Here is a 13,801-nt window from a genome sequence, read left to right as displayed (position 1 = left end):
CTCTAATTTAGACTTTGAAAGTCTATAAGCCTCTTGTTATCACAATAAAAAGGCCCATGGGAACCTGTGCCTCTAGGACTCACCGTCTCCAGGATCCAATGCAATCACACTAGTAAAACAAGGCTCCAGGGCCCTGAAGTCCTTAGTTAAAGGCCAATGTTATCCTACCTGGAGATGTCTGCACTTACATAACTCCTAAGGAGACCCCAAACACCACCTGGAAGATAGATCAAAATGGTTCTCAGACGCCACTTTAATCAAGTTTTGCACTACACAGTAATGGGGAGCGGGGGTGAAAGATGGTGATTGGTTTCAAGCTAATTCACCTGCCCCGAGGCGAACAGTCTGGGCTCCCAAGAACAGAAAACGGCGTTCCTTCCCAGGGGAATCCCCTCCCTGAGCTGCCAGGACAGGATTTCAGGAAGAATGAGCACAAAGGACAGGGCAAGCTAGTTAAGAGAGCCAGGTAGATCTGTGAACTCTTGCCAGTGCAAACCGGAACTAGGCATGAGGTACCCCACCACCCCAATCCCAGCCACTCCCACTTGAGGCCAAACTGCCTCCCCACTGGGACTGACAGCCAGTGTTCGTTTCGTAACTCTGCCCCCAGTGGTGCACCCAGCAGTGCAGAAGCCCCAGCAGTCGTGGCCAACCTTCAGGACCTTCAGGCCGGAACCCTCCCAGGCCTTCCTCTTCACTGGCCCCTCCGCTTCCAGTGCGTCTGCCTCGCCACAGCAGAGCAGCCAGTATGTGTGTGGCTGTGGGGGGTGGGAGGGGCCAGAAGCAGCAATAAAGCAAATCAGACGTGGGTTCTGGGGCTGCGTCGACATGGTGGCAGGCCCAGCCATGGCCCGCGGAAGGCCCCATAGGGCCCTGGGTCCTCCATTAGTTCTTCTCCGGGCGGTTTCTGTTCAGGACGGCTTTAGGAGCAAATTCCAGCTTGTCCTTAAGGCTCACCACCTGGGTGTGGTCCTTGCCTAGCAGCTCATCCAGCTTGCGGTCCTCCCGGCGCTCTGAGATGCTCTTCTCCTCCTCCACAGGCTGTGGCTCCTTCCCCCTGATGAACCATTCCAGGTGGTAGCCCACAGCCCCGACCACGAAGGCCACGGGAAAGGTGACATACGGAGCATAGGTGCGCACCACGGTCCAAAGCACAGGCCACATGGCATCTGCAGGAGAGCACAAGGCCATTAGGGAGAGGAGCGCCCTCCCCACCAGGCACGGACAACCCGCCGCGGCGCTCCGCTTACCAGGCGGCCTGGCACGACGTACTGAGCATCCACCCTGTGCAGAGCAACGCAAGAGGGCACCCCGCTTTATGCAACAGTGGGGTCCCTGAAACAATCTAGGCAAGGTCAGAAGATCCCACTGTTAGGGAAGAGGGCGAGAGTCTATTTTATGGACTATACTCTTTGACAGTTACGCAACCATGTATGGCAGTGTTCCCCACAAGAGACCTTCTGAGCCTTACCTAATAAAGCTTCAAGCCTGCCGGTGACCCCAGGTCCTCCCTGCACAGTCTGCCAACATTTCAAGAGTCGGTAAGAGCCTTCCTTTGCTCTATACAGTTTCTCCATCAGCAGAGCTAGCCACCCCTTCCCCACCGCACACAATCCCACAGTGAGTCTCTTGTCCTTTGACCCACGTAAAGAAGGAGGAGCATGTTTAGGCAGCCAAATCCATTACCCAACCAGTCTGGATTTTAGGTAAAGAGATAACGGTTTTTTCCTATTCTGAACCTGACTTTCCTGACTAGACGAACCTCTACAAATCTGCTGGCCAAACCCCTTTCAAAATACACTCTCTTCAACCAAAGCCATATCCTCATATTTACATAATAATCTCTTAAAAATATCACCAACCCATTATACATTCTCTGGACACACTAGAACTTGAAAGTGAAAATTCTATGCTTTTTTAAAAAAAGAAAAAAACCACTGTACAGAACTTCCCTGGTGATCCAGTGGTTAAGACTCCACGCTCCCAGTGGATGGGGCCTGGGTACGCTTCCTGGTCAGGGAACTAGATCCCACAGGCGGCAACTAAGAGTTCAAATGCCACCAACTAGAGATTCTGCTTGCCACAACTGAGGCAGCACACAGCCAAATAAACAGCAGTTGATAAAGAATCTGCCTGCCAATGCAGGAGACGTGGGTTCGATCCCTGGGCCAGGAAGATCCCCTGGAGAAGGAAATGGCGACCCACTCCAGTATTCTTGCATGAAGAAGTCCATGGACAGAGGAGCCTAGCAGGCTACAGTCCATGGAGTTACAAAGAGTCAGACACTACTGAGTGACTAACACTTTCACTTTTTTTTTTCCATAAAACAAAACACAACACTGTACAAGCCATGGCCCTAGAGTTTCCAGAAATGAAGACAACACCAAAAGAATGTAAAAACACACAAAGTGGGTCACTCTAATGGCCGTTCAGTCTCAAATGATTATTATTAACAATTATCGAGGACGCCGCACAATTATCATGATAGTGATAACCGTGTTTATTTATTGTGCACCAAGTGCCAGAGCTTGGGGTGAGCGCTCTATATATTCCATCTTCTCTAAAACACACGGCCACTCTGTGACAGACGGCATTACCAGAGGATTAAGCCACGTGCCCAAAAGTCTCACCTGAAATATCACTCCTTTTGTACCCCTGTAGGTGTTTCCCCAGCTCGGCTGTCTCTGGTCTGCCTCACCAAAGCTCAGATGACTCTCTCCCTCTCTCTTTGGTTCCAACTGTCTTTGGAGGAATCCCAGCATTTTGTGGACCCAAGATTGTAACGGACCATCACCAGGGGAAAACCTGCCAGAGCAGCTCTGAGGTTGCGCTGAGTCCCTGTCTTAGCACCAGGCACTATGCCAGACAATTCACACAGCGGTCGTCACCTGACCTTCACAGGGGAAGATCGCCTCTATGAGGAAGGCATTACTAGTCCAGATTGTTGTTGAAGGCCACAAAGGCTCAGGAACATAACCTTAACTGGCCCAAGATCACCAGAAATGACAAAGCCACTAATTGGAACCCAGGCCTCTCCATCTTCAACACCTGTGTTCCTTCAACTGGAAAGAACACCCTGCAAATAGGTGTGTGTGTGAGCACACAGTTCGCTCCACGCACTCCTGTCCGCCTCTTTGTGACCCCATGGACTGGCTTCTGTCCAAATCCTGGTCTTGAAGAGAGCTTCCTGTAGTTCTTCCCCATCAACTTGGTACTTCATTACCTAGAAGAGCTTCTCTTTTTGAAAACTCTGAGATTTGTGATACACTCTGAGATTTGTGAAATGATAAGTCAACCCTTGAAGAATCTCAAACCTAATACGTCTTCATTTTCTTTCCTATCTTGTAAGCAAGTCCTCTGTGAGTAAACACTTTCCCTCAACAGCAACTCTCAGCACAGGTCACCAATTTGTCTTAAAATATATGAAGCATGAGTCCACCATGTTTTTCTCTCTCATATGCAGCCCAAGGTCTCCCTCTGTGGTTCACATTCTAATCATCCCCAAATAACTTAATCTATTCATTTAGTCAACATTTAGAACCACTTTGTCTGTGTCGCACATTGGGCTGGCCTATCCCATTTGTGCGCATTTCTCAAAACACTTTGCAGTCCAAAAGGGCAAGGCAGAGGTTTGTGCGTTCCCACTGTGGCCTATCCATCTCCCAACCTTCCCCCTCCGCCCGGCATTAAATGCTGAGGAAGTCTGTTGAATGAATGAGCAATTGGCTTGTGTAAAACCACTGCAGTCATTCAACCACCCGCCCTTAAAAGGCGGCAGGAACACAGCAGGTGCCTCTGCTGATCACAGGAAGCTAGATACTCTAACAAGTCATCCCTAAGAGGTCAAAACGAGAGGCCAAAGTGTCTGGCAAATACCGTGAGGCCTATTTCCAGCCCCGCACGGAGGAAGTCTGAGCAAGAAAAGGTCAAACGGGTAGCGGGGGAAACCTGCCCTTGTGCCGGGGGTCCTGGAGGCCCAGTGAGATGAGAAACTGCAGTCAGGAGATTTGAAAACCGTTAACAAGGGCAAAGGAGACCAGACTGGGTGGAAAAATCAACCCTGACCTTCACTGAGACCGGTCCAGGGATGAGAGCGCAAGGAGATCAGGGTCCAAGGGTCTGCCCTTCGCCCTTCTCTGGGTTGCCCGGGCCTGGCCCCTGTCCCACCTGTCTGACCTCGTCGGGTCCGTCCTCACCCACGTGCCTAAGACCGAGAAGCCCTGACCGTTAAATGTTCGCAGGGCGCTCAGACGCTCACGCCGAGCCCGGGGATGAGAGAGGGGCCATCTCTTCTTCTCAGGCCTTGTCAGGGCCAGAGCCAAAGCTAGGCATTACCCCTCCCCTAACTCAGAGGTCAAGGCCACGAGGCGTCACCACAGCTACGGGCGGCCCAGCAGCAGCTCCGGAAGAGGGACCGCCTGCCGGGACGCGTGCTCACCTGCGCGAAAGTCCGCACACCACAGTCCGGACCCCGCCCTCCAGCCGAGCTCCTGGAGCCCAGACACCGCCTCTCCCAGCGGCCCGCGGGGCCTAGCCCCGGGACCCGCCCACTGGCTCCGGCTCGCTCGGAGCGCAGGGATTGGCTGAAAGGACTGGGGAAGCTAGGCGCCCGCAGCCGGCCGCGCGGAGCTAAGATGCGTACAGCGTCGCCTTCCGGCCGGGAGGTTTCTCAGGGACGTCACCACGGGCTTTCGGTTGGAGAAAGGATTCAACTGATATTGACTGCTGCTAAGTCGCTTCAGTCATGTCCGACTCTGTGCGACCCCATAGACGGCAGCCCACCAGGCTCCCCCGTTCCTGGGATTCTCCAGGCAAGAATACTGGAGTGGGTTGCCATTTCTTTCTCCAGTGCATGAAAGTGAAAGTGAAGTCGCTCAGTCCTGTCCGACTCTGAGCGACCCCATGGACTGCAGCCCACCGGGCTCCTCCGTCCATGGGATTCTCCAGGCAAGAGTACTGGAGTGGGGTGCCGTCGCCTTCTCCGTGATGTTGACTAGGCGGCTCCTAAGACTTTGGTCAGGGCACAGAAAAATAAAAAACATGACCTGTGACCTCAAGAAGGGCTCAGCAGTGTAAAATCTATAACTCTTAAAAAACTATTTCGATCTGGGCTAGCTTTCTAGCCGTGTGACATTGGGAAATGTGTGACATTCAGCCGTGTGACTGAGCCTCCTTTCCGTCTTATGCATAGACGTAATAACACCCATTTCTCAGGATGTTGTGAGAGTTGATGAGATAATGTATGCAAAGTGCTCTGCTGGCACATCGCAAGCAGGGGAATAAATGACACTACTGTTAGTTCAGTTCCGTCGCTCAGTCGTGTCCGACTCTTAGCGACCCCATGGACCACAGAACGCCAGGCCTCACTGTCCATCACCAACTCCCGGAGTTTTCTCAAACTCATCTCCATTGAGTCGGTGATGCCATCCAACCATCTCATCCTCTGTCCTCACCTTCTCCTCCTGCCCCCAATCCGTCCCAGCATCAGGGTCTTTTCAAATGAGTCAGCTCTTGGCATCAGGTGGCCAAAGTATTGGAGTTTCAGCTTCAACATCAATCCTTCCAATGAACACTCAGGACTGATCTGCTTTAGGATGAACTGGTTGGATGTCCTTGCAGTCCAAGGGACTCTCAAGAGTCTTCTCCAACACCACAGTTCAAAAGCATCAATTTTTCGGCATTCAGCTTTCTTTGTAGTCCAACTCTCACCTCCATACATGACTACTGGAAAAAACCATAGCCTTGACCACAGGGACCTTTGCTGGCAAAGTAATATCTCTGCTTTTTAACATGCTGTCTAGGTTGGTCATAACTTTCCTACCAAGGAATAAACGTCTTTTAATTTCATGGCTGCAGTCACCATCTGCAGTGATTTTGGAGCCCAAAAAAATAAAGTGAGCCACTGTTTCCCCATCTATTTGCCATGAAGTGATGGAACCAGATGCCATAATCTTAGTTTTCTGAATGTTGAGCTTTAAGCCAACTTCTTCACTCTCCTCTCATACAAATAATCAAAATACAGCAACACCTAAGTCTTACTTGGCCTGGCACCCCACTCCAGTACTCTTGCCTAGAAAATCCCATGGATGGAGGAGCCTGATGGGCGGCACTCCATGGGGTCGCTAGGACTCGGACACGACTGAGCGACTTCACTTTCACTTTTCACTTTCATGCATTGGAGAAGGAAATGGCAACCCACTCCAGTGTTCTTGCCTGGAGAATCCCAGGGATGGGGGAGCATGGTGGGCTGCCGTCTATGGGGTCGCACAGAGTCGGACACGACTTGAAGTGACTTAGCAGCAGCAGCAGCAACACCTAAGTCTTACTTGGCCCCCCAGGTGCAAGTATTCACTCCCTCCTCTGTGTCCCGACTGCACCCTGTACAGTTGTTTATTTTATAGTGTATAGAAGAAGAAGAAAAAAACACCAGAGTGTAGGCTTCATAACACCCCAACTAGCTCTGCATCACCACCCATGTGATGCAGCAATAACACATACTAAACCCCTCCTCTTCCCCCAATAGAGACCACTGTTTCACACCTCCATGCCCTTTATTTACACTTTTTCATCTACCTGGATTGCCCTTCCCACCTTTCTTTACCAAAGGAGCTCTGGCTTGTTTTTCAAGCTTAAAGGACACCTTGGTAGGAAGCCTCCTAGATTGCATTATCAGGTTAGATCCCCTTCCTGTACAATCTCAAAGATCTCAATGCTAAGTTCTGACAATGGAGGAGGAGAAAAAGGAACTGATAAAGAAAGGTGTAGGAAACCGGGGACTTCCCTGGTGGTGCTGTGGCCAAGACTCTGTGCTCCCTATGCAGGGGGCCCAGGTTTGATCCCCGGTCAGGGAACTAGCTCCCAGATGCTGCAACTGAAAGATCCCTAAAGCCACAATGATGATCAAAGATCCCATGCTGCAACTAAGACCCAGAACAGCCAAGTAAATAAGTTTTTGAAAAAGAAATGTATAGGAAACCACTATTAGCAGAAAGTGTTCACTAATTGAATATGTAGAGAGAAGAAAGCTATGACAAACCTAGACAGCATATTAAAAAGCAGAGATATCACTTTGCCAACAAAGGTTCGTCTAGTCAAAGCTATGGTTTTTTCCAGTAGTCATGTACGTATGTAAGAGTTGGACCATGGAGAAAGCTGAGTGCTGAAGAATTGATGCTTTTGAATTGTGGTGGTGGAAATGACTCTTGAGAGTCCCTTGGACAGCAAGGAGATCCAGCCAGTCCATCCTAAAGGAAATCAGTCCTGATATTCATTGGAAGGACTGATGCTGAAGCTGAAACTCCCAATACTTTGGCCACCTGATATGAAGAACTGACTAATTGGAAAAGACCTTGATGCTGGGAAAGATTGAGGGCAGGAGGAGAAGGGGGTGAAAGAGGATGAGATGGTTGGATAGCACTGTTGACTCCATGGACATGAGTTTGAGCAAACTTTGGGAAATAGTGGAGGACAGAGGAACCTGGTGTGCTGAAGTTCAGGGGGTTGCAAAGAGCTGGACGTGACTTAGCGCTGAACAACAACAACAACAGAGAAGGGAACAGAATTGCCTACATTAACTAGCTTTCTGTCAGCCAATTAACATGTGCTAGGCATTGGGGATGCAAAAATAGCTGGGACCATCTTTTCCCTCAGGAGTTGTCTAATGTGGAAGCAGAAGGGTCTAGGAAATGTCGAGAGAGGGTGCAAAATGTGATGACAGGAGTGTGCACAAGCAGCACAGAGAAGGATCCCCAGGAAGAATCAGGGAAGAGTCCCCAGAGGAACCTTGAGTCTCAAATGCTGGTGAGCAGTTCTGTTGCCTGAGAACTGAGTGGGGCTCCAGGACACAGACTTAGGAATCAGAGAGTTGTAGATTCAAATGCTGGCCCTGCTGCCTGCTAATCTCAGAAAATCTGTTCACCGAGTGTTTAAAAAAAAATGACAAAGAGACACTTTCCTGTTAGTCTAGTCGTTAAGATTTCACCTTCAGGGATGAGGGGGGAGGGGTGCCATGTGCACTTTCGATTCCTGATTGGGAGCTAAGATCCCACATGCTCTCGGTCAAAAAATCGGGGAAAAAAAAAAAAAACAAAACAGAAACAGCATTGTAACAAATTCAATGAAAACTTTAAAATTGGTCCACTTCCAAAAAAAAAAAAATCTTAAAAAAAAAATCCCTGGGTTGGGAAGATCCCCTGGAGAAGGGAAAGGCTACCCACTCCAGTACTCTGGCCTGTAGAATTCCATGTCCATGGGGTCACAAAGAATCAGACACGACTGAGCAACTTTCACACTTTCACACACTTCACTTTCAGCTCCTCCTAAGTGCTTGGTAATTGGTCACCCATATGTTTTGCTTTCACTTTATTTTTAGTGTTCCTCAAATGCAGGCCTCCTTCTGCAATGTCCTATGTCCATTTATGGCATTATTTAGTAAGCCAAAAACTTGACTGACATTTTCAAGGCCTCTTCATCTTTGCATTAGTCCCCAGATCCAGTTTACGGCACCTAGGGCTCCTCATTGTCTCTCAAATTCAACATCATCCCTTACCTGGACCACCTTGGCAACTCCTTCAGTGATCTCCCTGCCTTCCATTGTCTCCTTCAGTCCATTTCTTTCAAACGCCTAAATAAAACCATGACATCTCCAGCTTACACTCATGGGTCCCTTCCAGCCACATCTCCTTTATTTCTTCTCCACCCCTGTCCTGCCTGTCACCTCTCTCAGTCTCTGCTCTTCCCATCATCAACTACACACGTACTGTTCCATGACTTTGCCTAAGTGGGTTCGTTTGCCTGAAATGAATGTCTTCCCTTTTCATCCCTGACTGCAAAACTCTTAATTCATCATGCAAGACCCAGTTCAAAAGGCCTCTCTTGCAGAAAGCTTTCCCAGACTTGCTGGCTGTTAGAGGCTCCCTCCTCTGGTCTCTTCAGCCCCCTGGGTGAATACGCCTCCCTTTGTGTATTGTCACCCTGCTTATTTAACTTATATGCAGAGTACATCATGAGAAACGCTGGACTGGAAGAAGCACAAGCTGGAATCAAGATTGCAGGGAGAAATATCAATAACCTCAGATATGCAGATGACACCACCCTTATGGCAGAAAGTGAAGAGGAACTCAAAAGCCTCTTGATGAAAGTGAAAGTGGAGAGTGAAAAAGTTGGCTTAAAGCTCAACATTCAGAAAATGAAGATCATGGCATCCAGTCCCATCACTTCATGGGAAATAGATGGAGAAACAGTGGAAACAGTGTCAGACTTTATTTTTCTGGGCTCCAAAATCACTGCAGATGGTGACTGCAGCCATGAAATTTTTTAAAAGACACTTACTCCTTGGAAGGAAAGTTATGACCAATCTAGACAGCATATTCAAAAGCAGAGACATTACTTTGCCAACAAAGGTCCATCTAGTCAAGGCTATGGTTTTTCCTGTGGTCATGTATGGATGTGAGAGTTGGACTGTGAAGAAGGCTGAGCGCTGAAGAATTGATGCTTTTGAAGTGTGGTGTTGGAGAAGACTCTTGAGAGTCCCTTGGACTGCAAGGAGATCCAACCAGTCCATTCTGAAGGAGATTGGCCCTGGGATTTCTTTGGAAAGAATGATGCCAAAGCTGAAACTCCAGTACTTAGGCCACCTCATGAGAGAGCTGACTCATTGGAAAAGACTCTGATGCTGGGAGGGATTGGGGGCAGGAGGAGAAGGGGACGACAGAGGATGAGACGGCTGGATGGCATCACTGACTCAATGGACTTGAGTCTGAGTGAAGTCCGGGAGTTGGTGATGGACAGGGAGGCCTGGCGTGCTGCGATTCATGGGGTCGCAAACAGTCGGACACGACTGAGCAACTGAACTGAACTGAACTGTGCCATAACTTTGTGTTTATGTGACTCGCTAAGCCAGATGGGAGCAACTCAGGGACTGGATCTAATCCTTCACATGCCCATGGAGCCCAGCACAACAACCTGAGCCACAACACCCTAAGGAGACTCCCCCCGTCAGCCCCTCCATCGGCCCCACACAGGGAGATTTTAGACATCACGTCTGCAGTGGGACGCCTGCACAGTCTCAGATGCTGCCTGTCCTCTGCCATCCACTCCCATATACCTCTTGGTCCCAGCAAGCCTGGCCTAGTTTCTGGGAAAACATGCAGACTCATAAAAAGCTGTATAATGTAGAGGGTTAAACTTAGACTCAGCCATTTCCTGGCTTCATGATTTGGGGTAAGTTGTTGAACCTCTCCAAGCCTCAGTTTTTTCATCTGTAAATTGGAGTTGATAACAACACCTGCCTCATATGATTGCTTTGAGTGTTGTCTAGTTCAAACTTCACCCAGGTCCCCACTTTAGAACCTCAGGATGATAAAGTCACTCAGCCAATGTCTCTCTTGGCAAGTCTGGGGTTAACAGACTTATGAGCAGTTCTAGATGAAACTTGAGAGAGCCAAACAATTTTAGTGTTCCCAAACCTGGCCAGCATCAGAATCATTTGTCAAAAACTTATCCAAGGGCAAAGATTCTATTCACTTTGTCTTGCACAGGAGCCCTCTTCACCTCCCAGTGTATAGAGGACCTCTTGCTTTTCAGGTGGTCTTCCAAACCAGCCTGTAAAATATCTGCTCATGTCACTCTCCTGTTCAAAACCCTTCCGTGGCTCCCCATGGCCCTCAGGACCCAGGCCCACCTTCCTCAAATTGACCCAAAAGCCCAGCATGATCAAGCCTCTGCACTCCCAATGCCTCTTTCTCCTCCAGGCTTCTGCAGAGATGTTCTCTGATCTTGTATGTTCTTCAGAGCCCTCTTTCAGGGGCTAATACCTAGTCATCTCTCCAGCACTCATCCTTATAATGTAACTGCATGCTTACTTATCTATTTTTCCCATACAGCTGCTAGCACCACAAGAGTAGAAACTTGTTCAGGACTATCTTCCCAGTGATGGACAGGGCCAACCATGGTTCTTGATAAATACTTGCTGAATAAATGAATGAGAACTGGCTAGTCCAGAGTGACCCAGAAGAGCAGGCAACCCCTTGGGAAAGTTCTTCCTCCTGTCTCAAGGTGACATGTCAACCTGAGGACTGTAAGGAAGACATGGTGGGTAGGAGCTGCCAGTTTTTTCTGGGCTCAAAAGGCTGTAGAGCTAAAAGCTCAGGATTGACATTGGACAGACTTGGATCTACACTCTTAGCTCTGCCTGTGACTTTGGCCTGAACACTTGACCTCTGCTGAGCTTCAGCTTTCTCATCTGTTAGAAGATTGAGCTACATTCATGTAAAGCACTCACATCTTGCCTGACCCACAGCAAGCATCCGATAAACATTAGGTTGGGGATGCCACTTAGCTTCCCAGGAAAGTTCTGTTCTCTTTTGCTTCCCATCAATGTGCCCATGCACTGGAGGCATCAGAAAATGTGACGGCGCAGAACTTAACAGTTTTCCAGAGCAGAGAAAACACTGGCTTTTTAGGGGAAAGAACACCAATATTTGTTCATATCGAAGAACAGCAGCCCTCACTGTTTATGAAGCACATGCTTCCCTCTGGGGCGGGGTGGAGGTGGGGGCACGGGGAAGGGGGTTAGGAAGCCCAGGGAATTGGAAGGCATAAAGGAAGCCAGATTGAACTAGAAGGAGGTGAAAGGCTGGCCTTTCCACCCCCACCCCGGCCCCTCTAGGAGGGTCCTTCTGTCGCCACCAGGGGGCCAAAGCCCCTTTCCCCCAGCTGGCCCACGAAACCCTGCTCTCCCCAGATCAAGAACGTGGGCTCGGGCCTTCCCACCCCGCTCCCTGGCTCCCCCACGCACGCACGCGCAGAAGTGGCTTCTTCTGGAGAGAGCAGCTGGCTCAAGTGCAGTTCTGCCGTTTTATTTTTCCTGGGATACTCAAGGGGATGTGGGAACAGCCACAGGTGTGGTGAGGGGAAGCCCCCATCTCCCCTCCCCAGCAGCTGGGGAAAGGGGAGCGGCCCAGGCGCCCTGGTCCTGGGTTGGTCCAGCCACTGTGGTCCCTGGGCCCGGTGGGCTGAGGGCTCAGGGGAGAGCCCCTGGGAGGGTGGGGCGGGCTCCTAGGCGGGGTTCGGGATTCTTCATAAAAAGCCACGAAGCTTGATTTCCCCACGAAGCCCAGCCCCGCGGGGTGGGGAGGGGGGTGTGGGGTGGGGAGAAGGGGGACGCAGAGCCCAGATGGGGGACCCGGCCCGGCCTGGCCCGTCGGGGGTGGGGTGGGGGAGTAATGGCAGAGATGGTGCCCGTGGGGAGCAGGTGGGGACGAAGCGTCGGACCTCGAGGAAGAGGGGTCCCGGTGGGGGCACAGGGCGGAGAGGCACGGCCCCCAGCCCAGCCCGGGCGCCTTCGCGTGGGGTCAGGAAGGTAAAAAACCCACGAGCGCGTGACGGGCAGCAGGGGCCGGGGCGTGCGGTGCCGGCGGGGCGGGCGCACGGGGCGGCCCGCGTTCACAGTGACCTCGACGCTGGGTGTACAGTACGGGTAGAAAACCGCGGGCCCGGGCCCGGGCTGGGCGGGCCGGGCCGGTCACAGCCTGGTCTGGGCCTCGGGGATGTAGATCTCGATGCTGTCGGCGCTCTCGGTGGCCGAGCTGTGGCGGAAGGAGGCGGCGCGCTTGGCCGCCAGGAGCCGCTTGCGCGCTTCCTGCCGCTGCCGGTCCACCGAGTCCAGGGAGCGCTCCTTCACCGGCACACCCCGGCCCCGCGAGGGCTTCTTTGGTATGGGCGGAGGGACCTTCTTCTCCTCCTGCCGGCAGAGGCGCGGCGCTTAGTTTGGGGGCGGGGTCCCGGCCGACTCCCCACCTCGCTCCCCCTCGGCCCCGAGGAGTTCACACCGCACACCTCTGACTCGTGAGCCAGGCTCTCGAGAGCGCGTGCGGGCCCCCCCACCCCGAAGCCCCAGGGGTGCTTGTTCTGCCAAGGTCAAACTCACATTTTTCATCTTTTAAAAAAGGTGGACTCGTGCGCCCCCTGGTGAAGCCGTTTTCGACCTCTCGCATCTGAGAGAGAAGGTTCGCTCCCTCTTGGGGAGTGGATGCTCTCCCTCCAGACCCAGGGGGTAGTGCAGCGCCCCTGACCCGGGCTAGGCAATGCGGGTCACATTCCAAGCTGTTGGGCCCCATCTCTATGAAGGTCTAGTGAGATGAGGGCTGAAGGTCCCCCCACCGTGCCTAGAGCCAAGCTGAGGGCAGTCTGCCATTCTGGCTCCCTCAAACTACAGCCGCAGCCACCAAAGAAAGGGGTTCTTGCAGCTCAGGCAGTGATGAGATGGTTCTTGCCTTGGAGCCAAGCAAAGGGCAGTGACCCAGAGGGTGGTCGTAGAGGGTCCCCATCACCTGTCCAGGTCTGCCTTGGCTACCCAGGGTCTCTTCTCCTGCCCTCCTCTCCCCCGCCCACACTCTCTGGGGAAGGGCATTTCCCAGGCTCTGCACTCTTGGCTTGAAGGGACCTCCCCCCACCTTAGGCTCCAGGAGTTTCCAGCTGTTGGCCTTGAGTTGCTGTAGCTCCAGGAACTTGAGGGTCACATCCTCGATAGAGAGCTGCAGGAGGTCCCAGAAACCCGCCAGGTCCTGGAAGGTGGGCACAGGGAACGCAGTGGGGTCCTGCAGTGGAAGGAGTCAGAGGGGAGGCAGCCAGTCAAAGAGGCCTGAGCCCCAGCCGGAACCTGAGAAAGCCCCACCCCACCCTCATTGTCCAGTTCAGTCTGGGAGAGTGGAGTGGGGACCAGGAGGCAGGGAGACAAGAAAGAGCCCAGACCTCTCCATCATGGGCACAAACACCTGTGCTCACTTCCAGGCAGCCACAC

At 51.8% G+C, this 13,801-nt stretch overlaps 2 protein-coding genes across 5 annotated transcripts in view; both read right to left on the bottom strand.

The window, feature by feature from the left end:
• Positions 1-235: 235 nt before the first annotated feature.
• Positions 236-4,640, bottom strand: SMIM12 (small integral membrane protein 12). 2 transcript variants are annotated; one of them, XM_061412585.1, is made up of 2 exons: positions 4,439-4,640; positions 236-1,169 (listed from the first exon to the last, which is right to left on the bottom strand). In XM_061412585.1, exon 2 carries the CDS (start codon positions 1,162-1,164, stop codon positions 886-888), a length of 279 nt encoding a protein of 92 aa, XP_061268569.1. In that variant the 5' UTR covers positions 1,165-1,169; positions 4,439-4,640; the 3' UTR covers positions 236-885. The 2 variants fall into 2 exon arrangements, with proteins under 2 accessions (XP_061268569.1, XP_061268570.1); XM_061412586.1 differs by lacking the exon at positions 4,439-4,640 and adding an exon at positions 4,168-4,376.
• Positions 4,641-11,842: 7,202 nt separating this feature from the next.
• The window catches only part of DLGAP3 (DLG associated protein 3), a 61,875-nt gene continuing 59,916 nt past the window's right edge, over positions 11,843-13,801 (bottom strand). For all 3 annotated transcript variants that reach the window (XM_061412582.1, XM_061412583.1, XM_061412584.1), the window contains 2 exons: positions 13,455-13,598; positions 11,843-12,742 (listed from right to left, as the gene is read on the bottom strand). In XM_061412582.1, the coding sequence (XP_061268566.1) occupies positions 12,524-12,742; positions 13,455-13,598 (363 nt within the window). In that variant the 3' untranslated portion in view covers positions 11,843-12,523. The remainder of the gene's footprint in view (positions 12,743-13,454; positions 13,599-13,801) is intronic.

This window comes from Bos javanicus, chromosome 3 (assembly GCF_032452875.1).
Source record: "Bos javanicus breed banteng chromosome 3, ARS-OSU_banteng_1.0, whole genome shotgun sequence".
Classification (NCBI taxonomy): Eukaryota; Metazoa; Chordata; class Mammalia; order Artiodactyla; family Bovidae; genus Bos; species Bos javanicus.
Note: the sequence above shows the minus strand (reverse complement) of the source record. Positions and strands in the feature narration are given on the sequence as shown.

What these genes read in the sequence shown, in the direction of transcription:
- SMIM12 (XM_061412585.1), bottom strand. Translation starts at nt 1,164, where the DNA reads ATGTGGCCTGTGCTTTGGACCGTGGTGCGCACCTATGCTCCGTATGTC.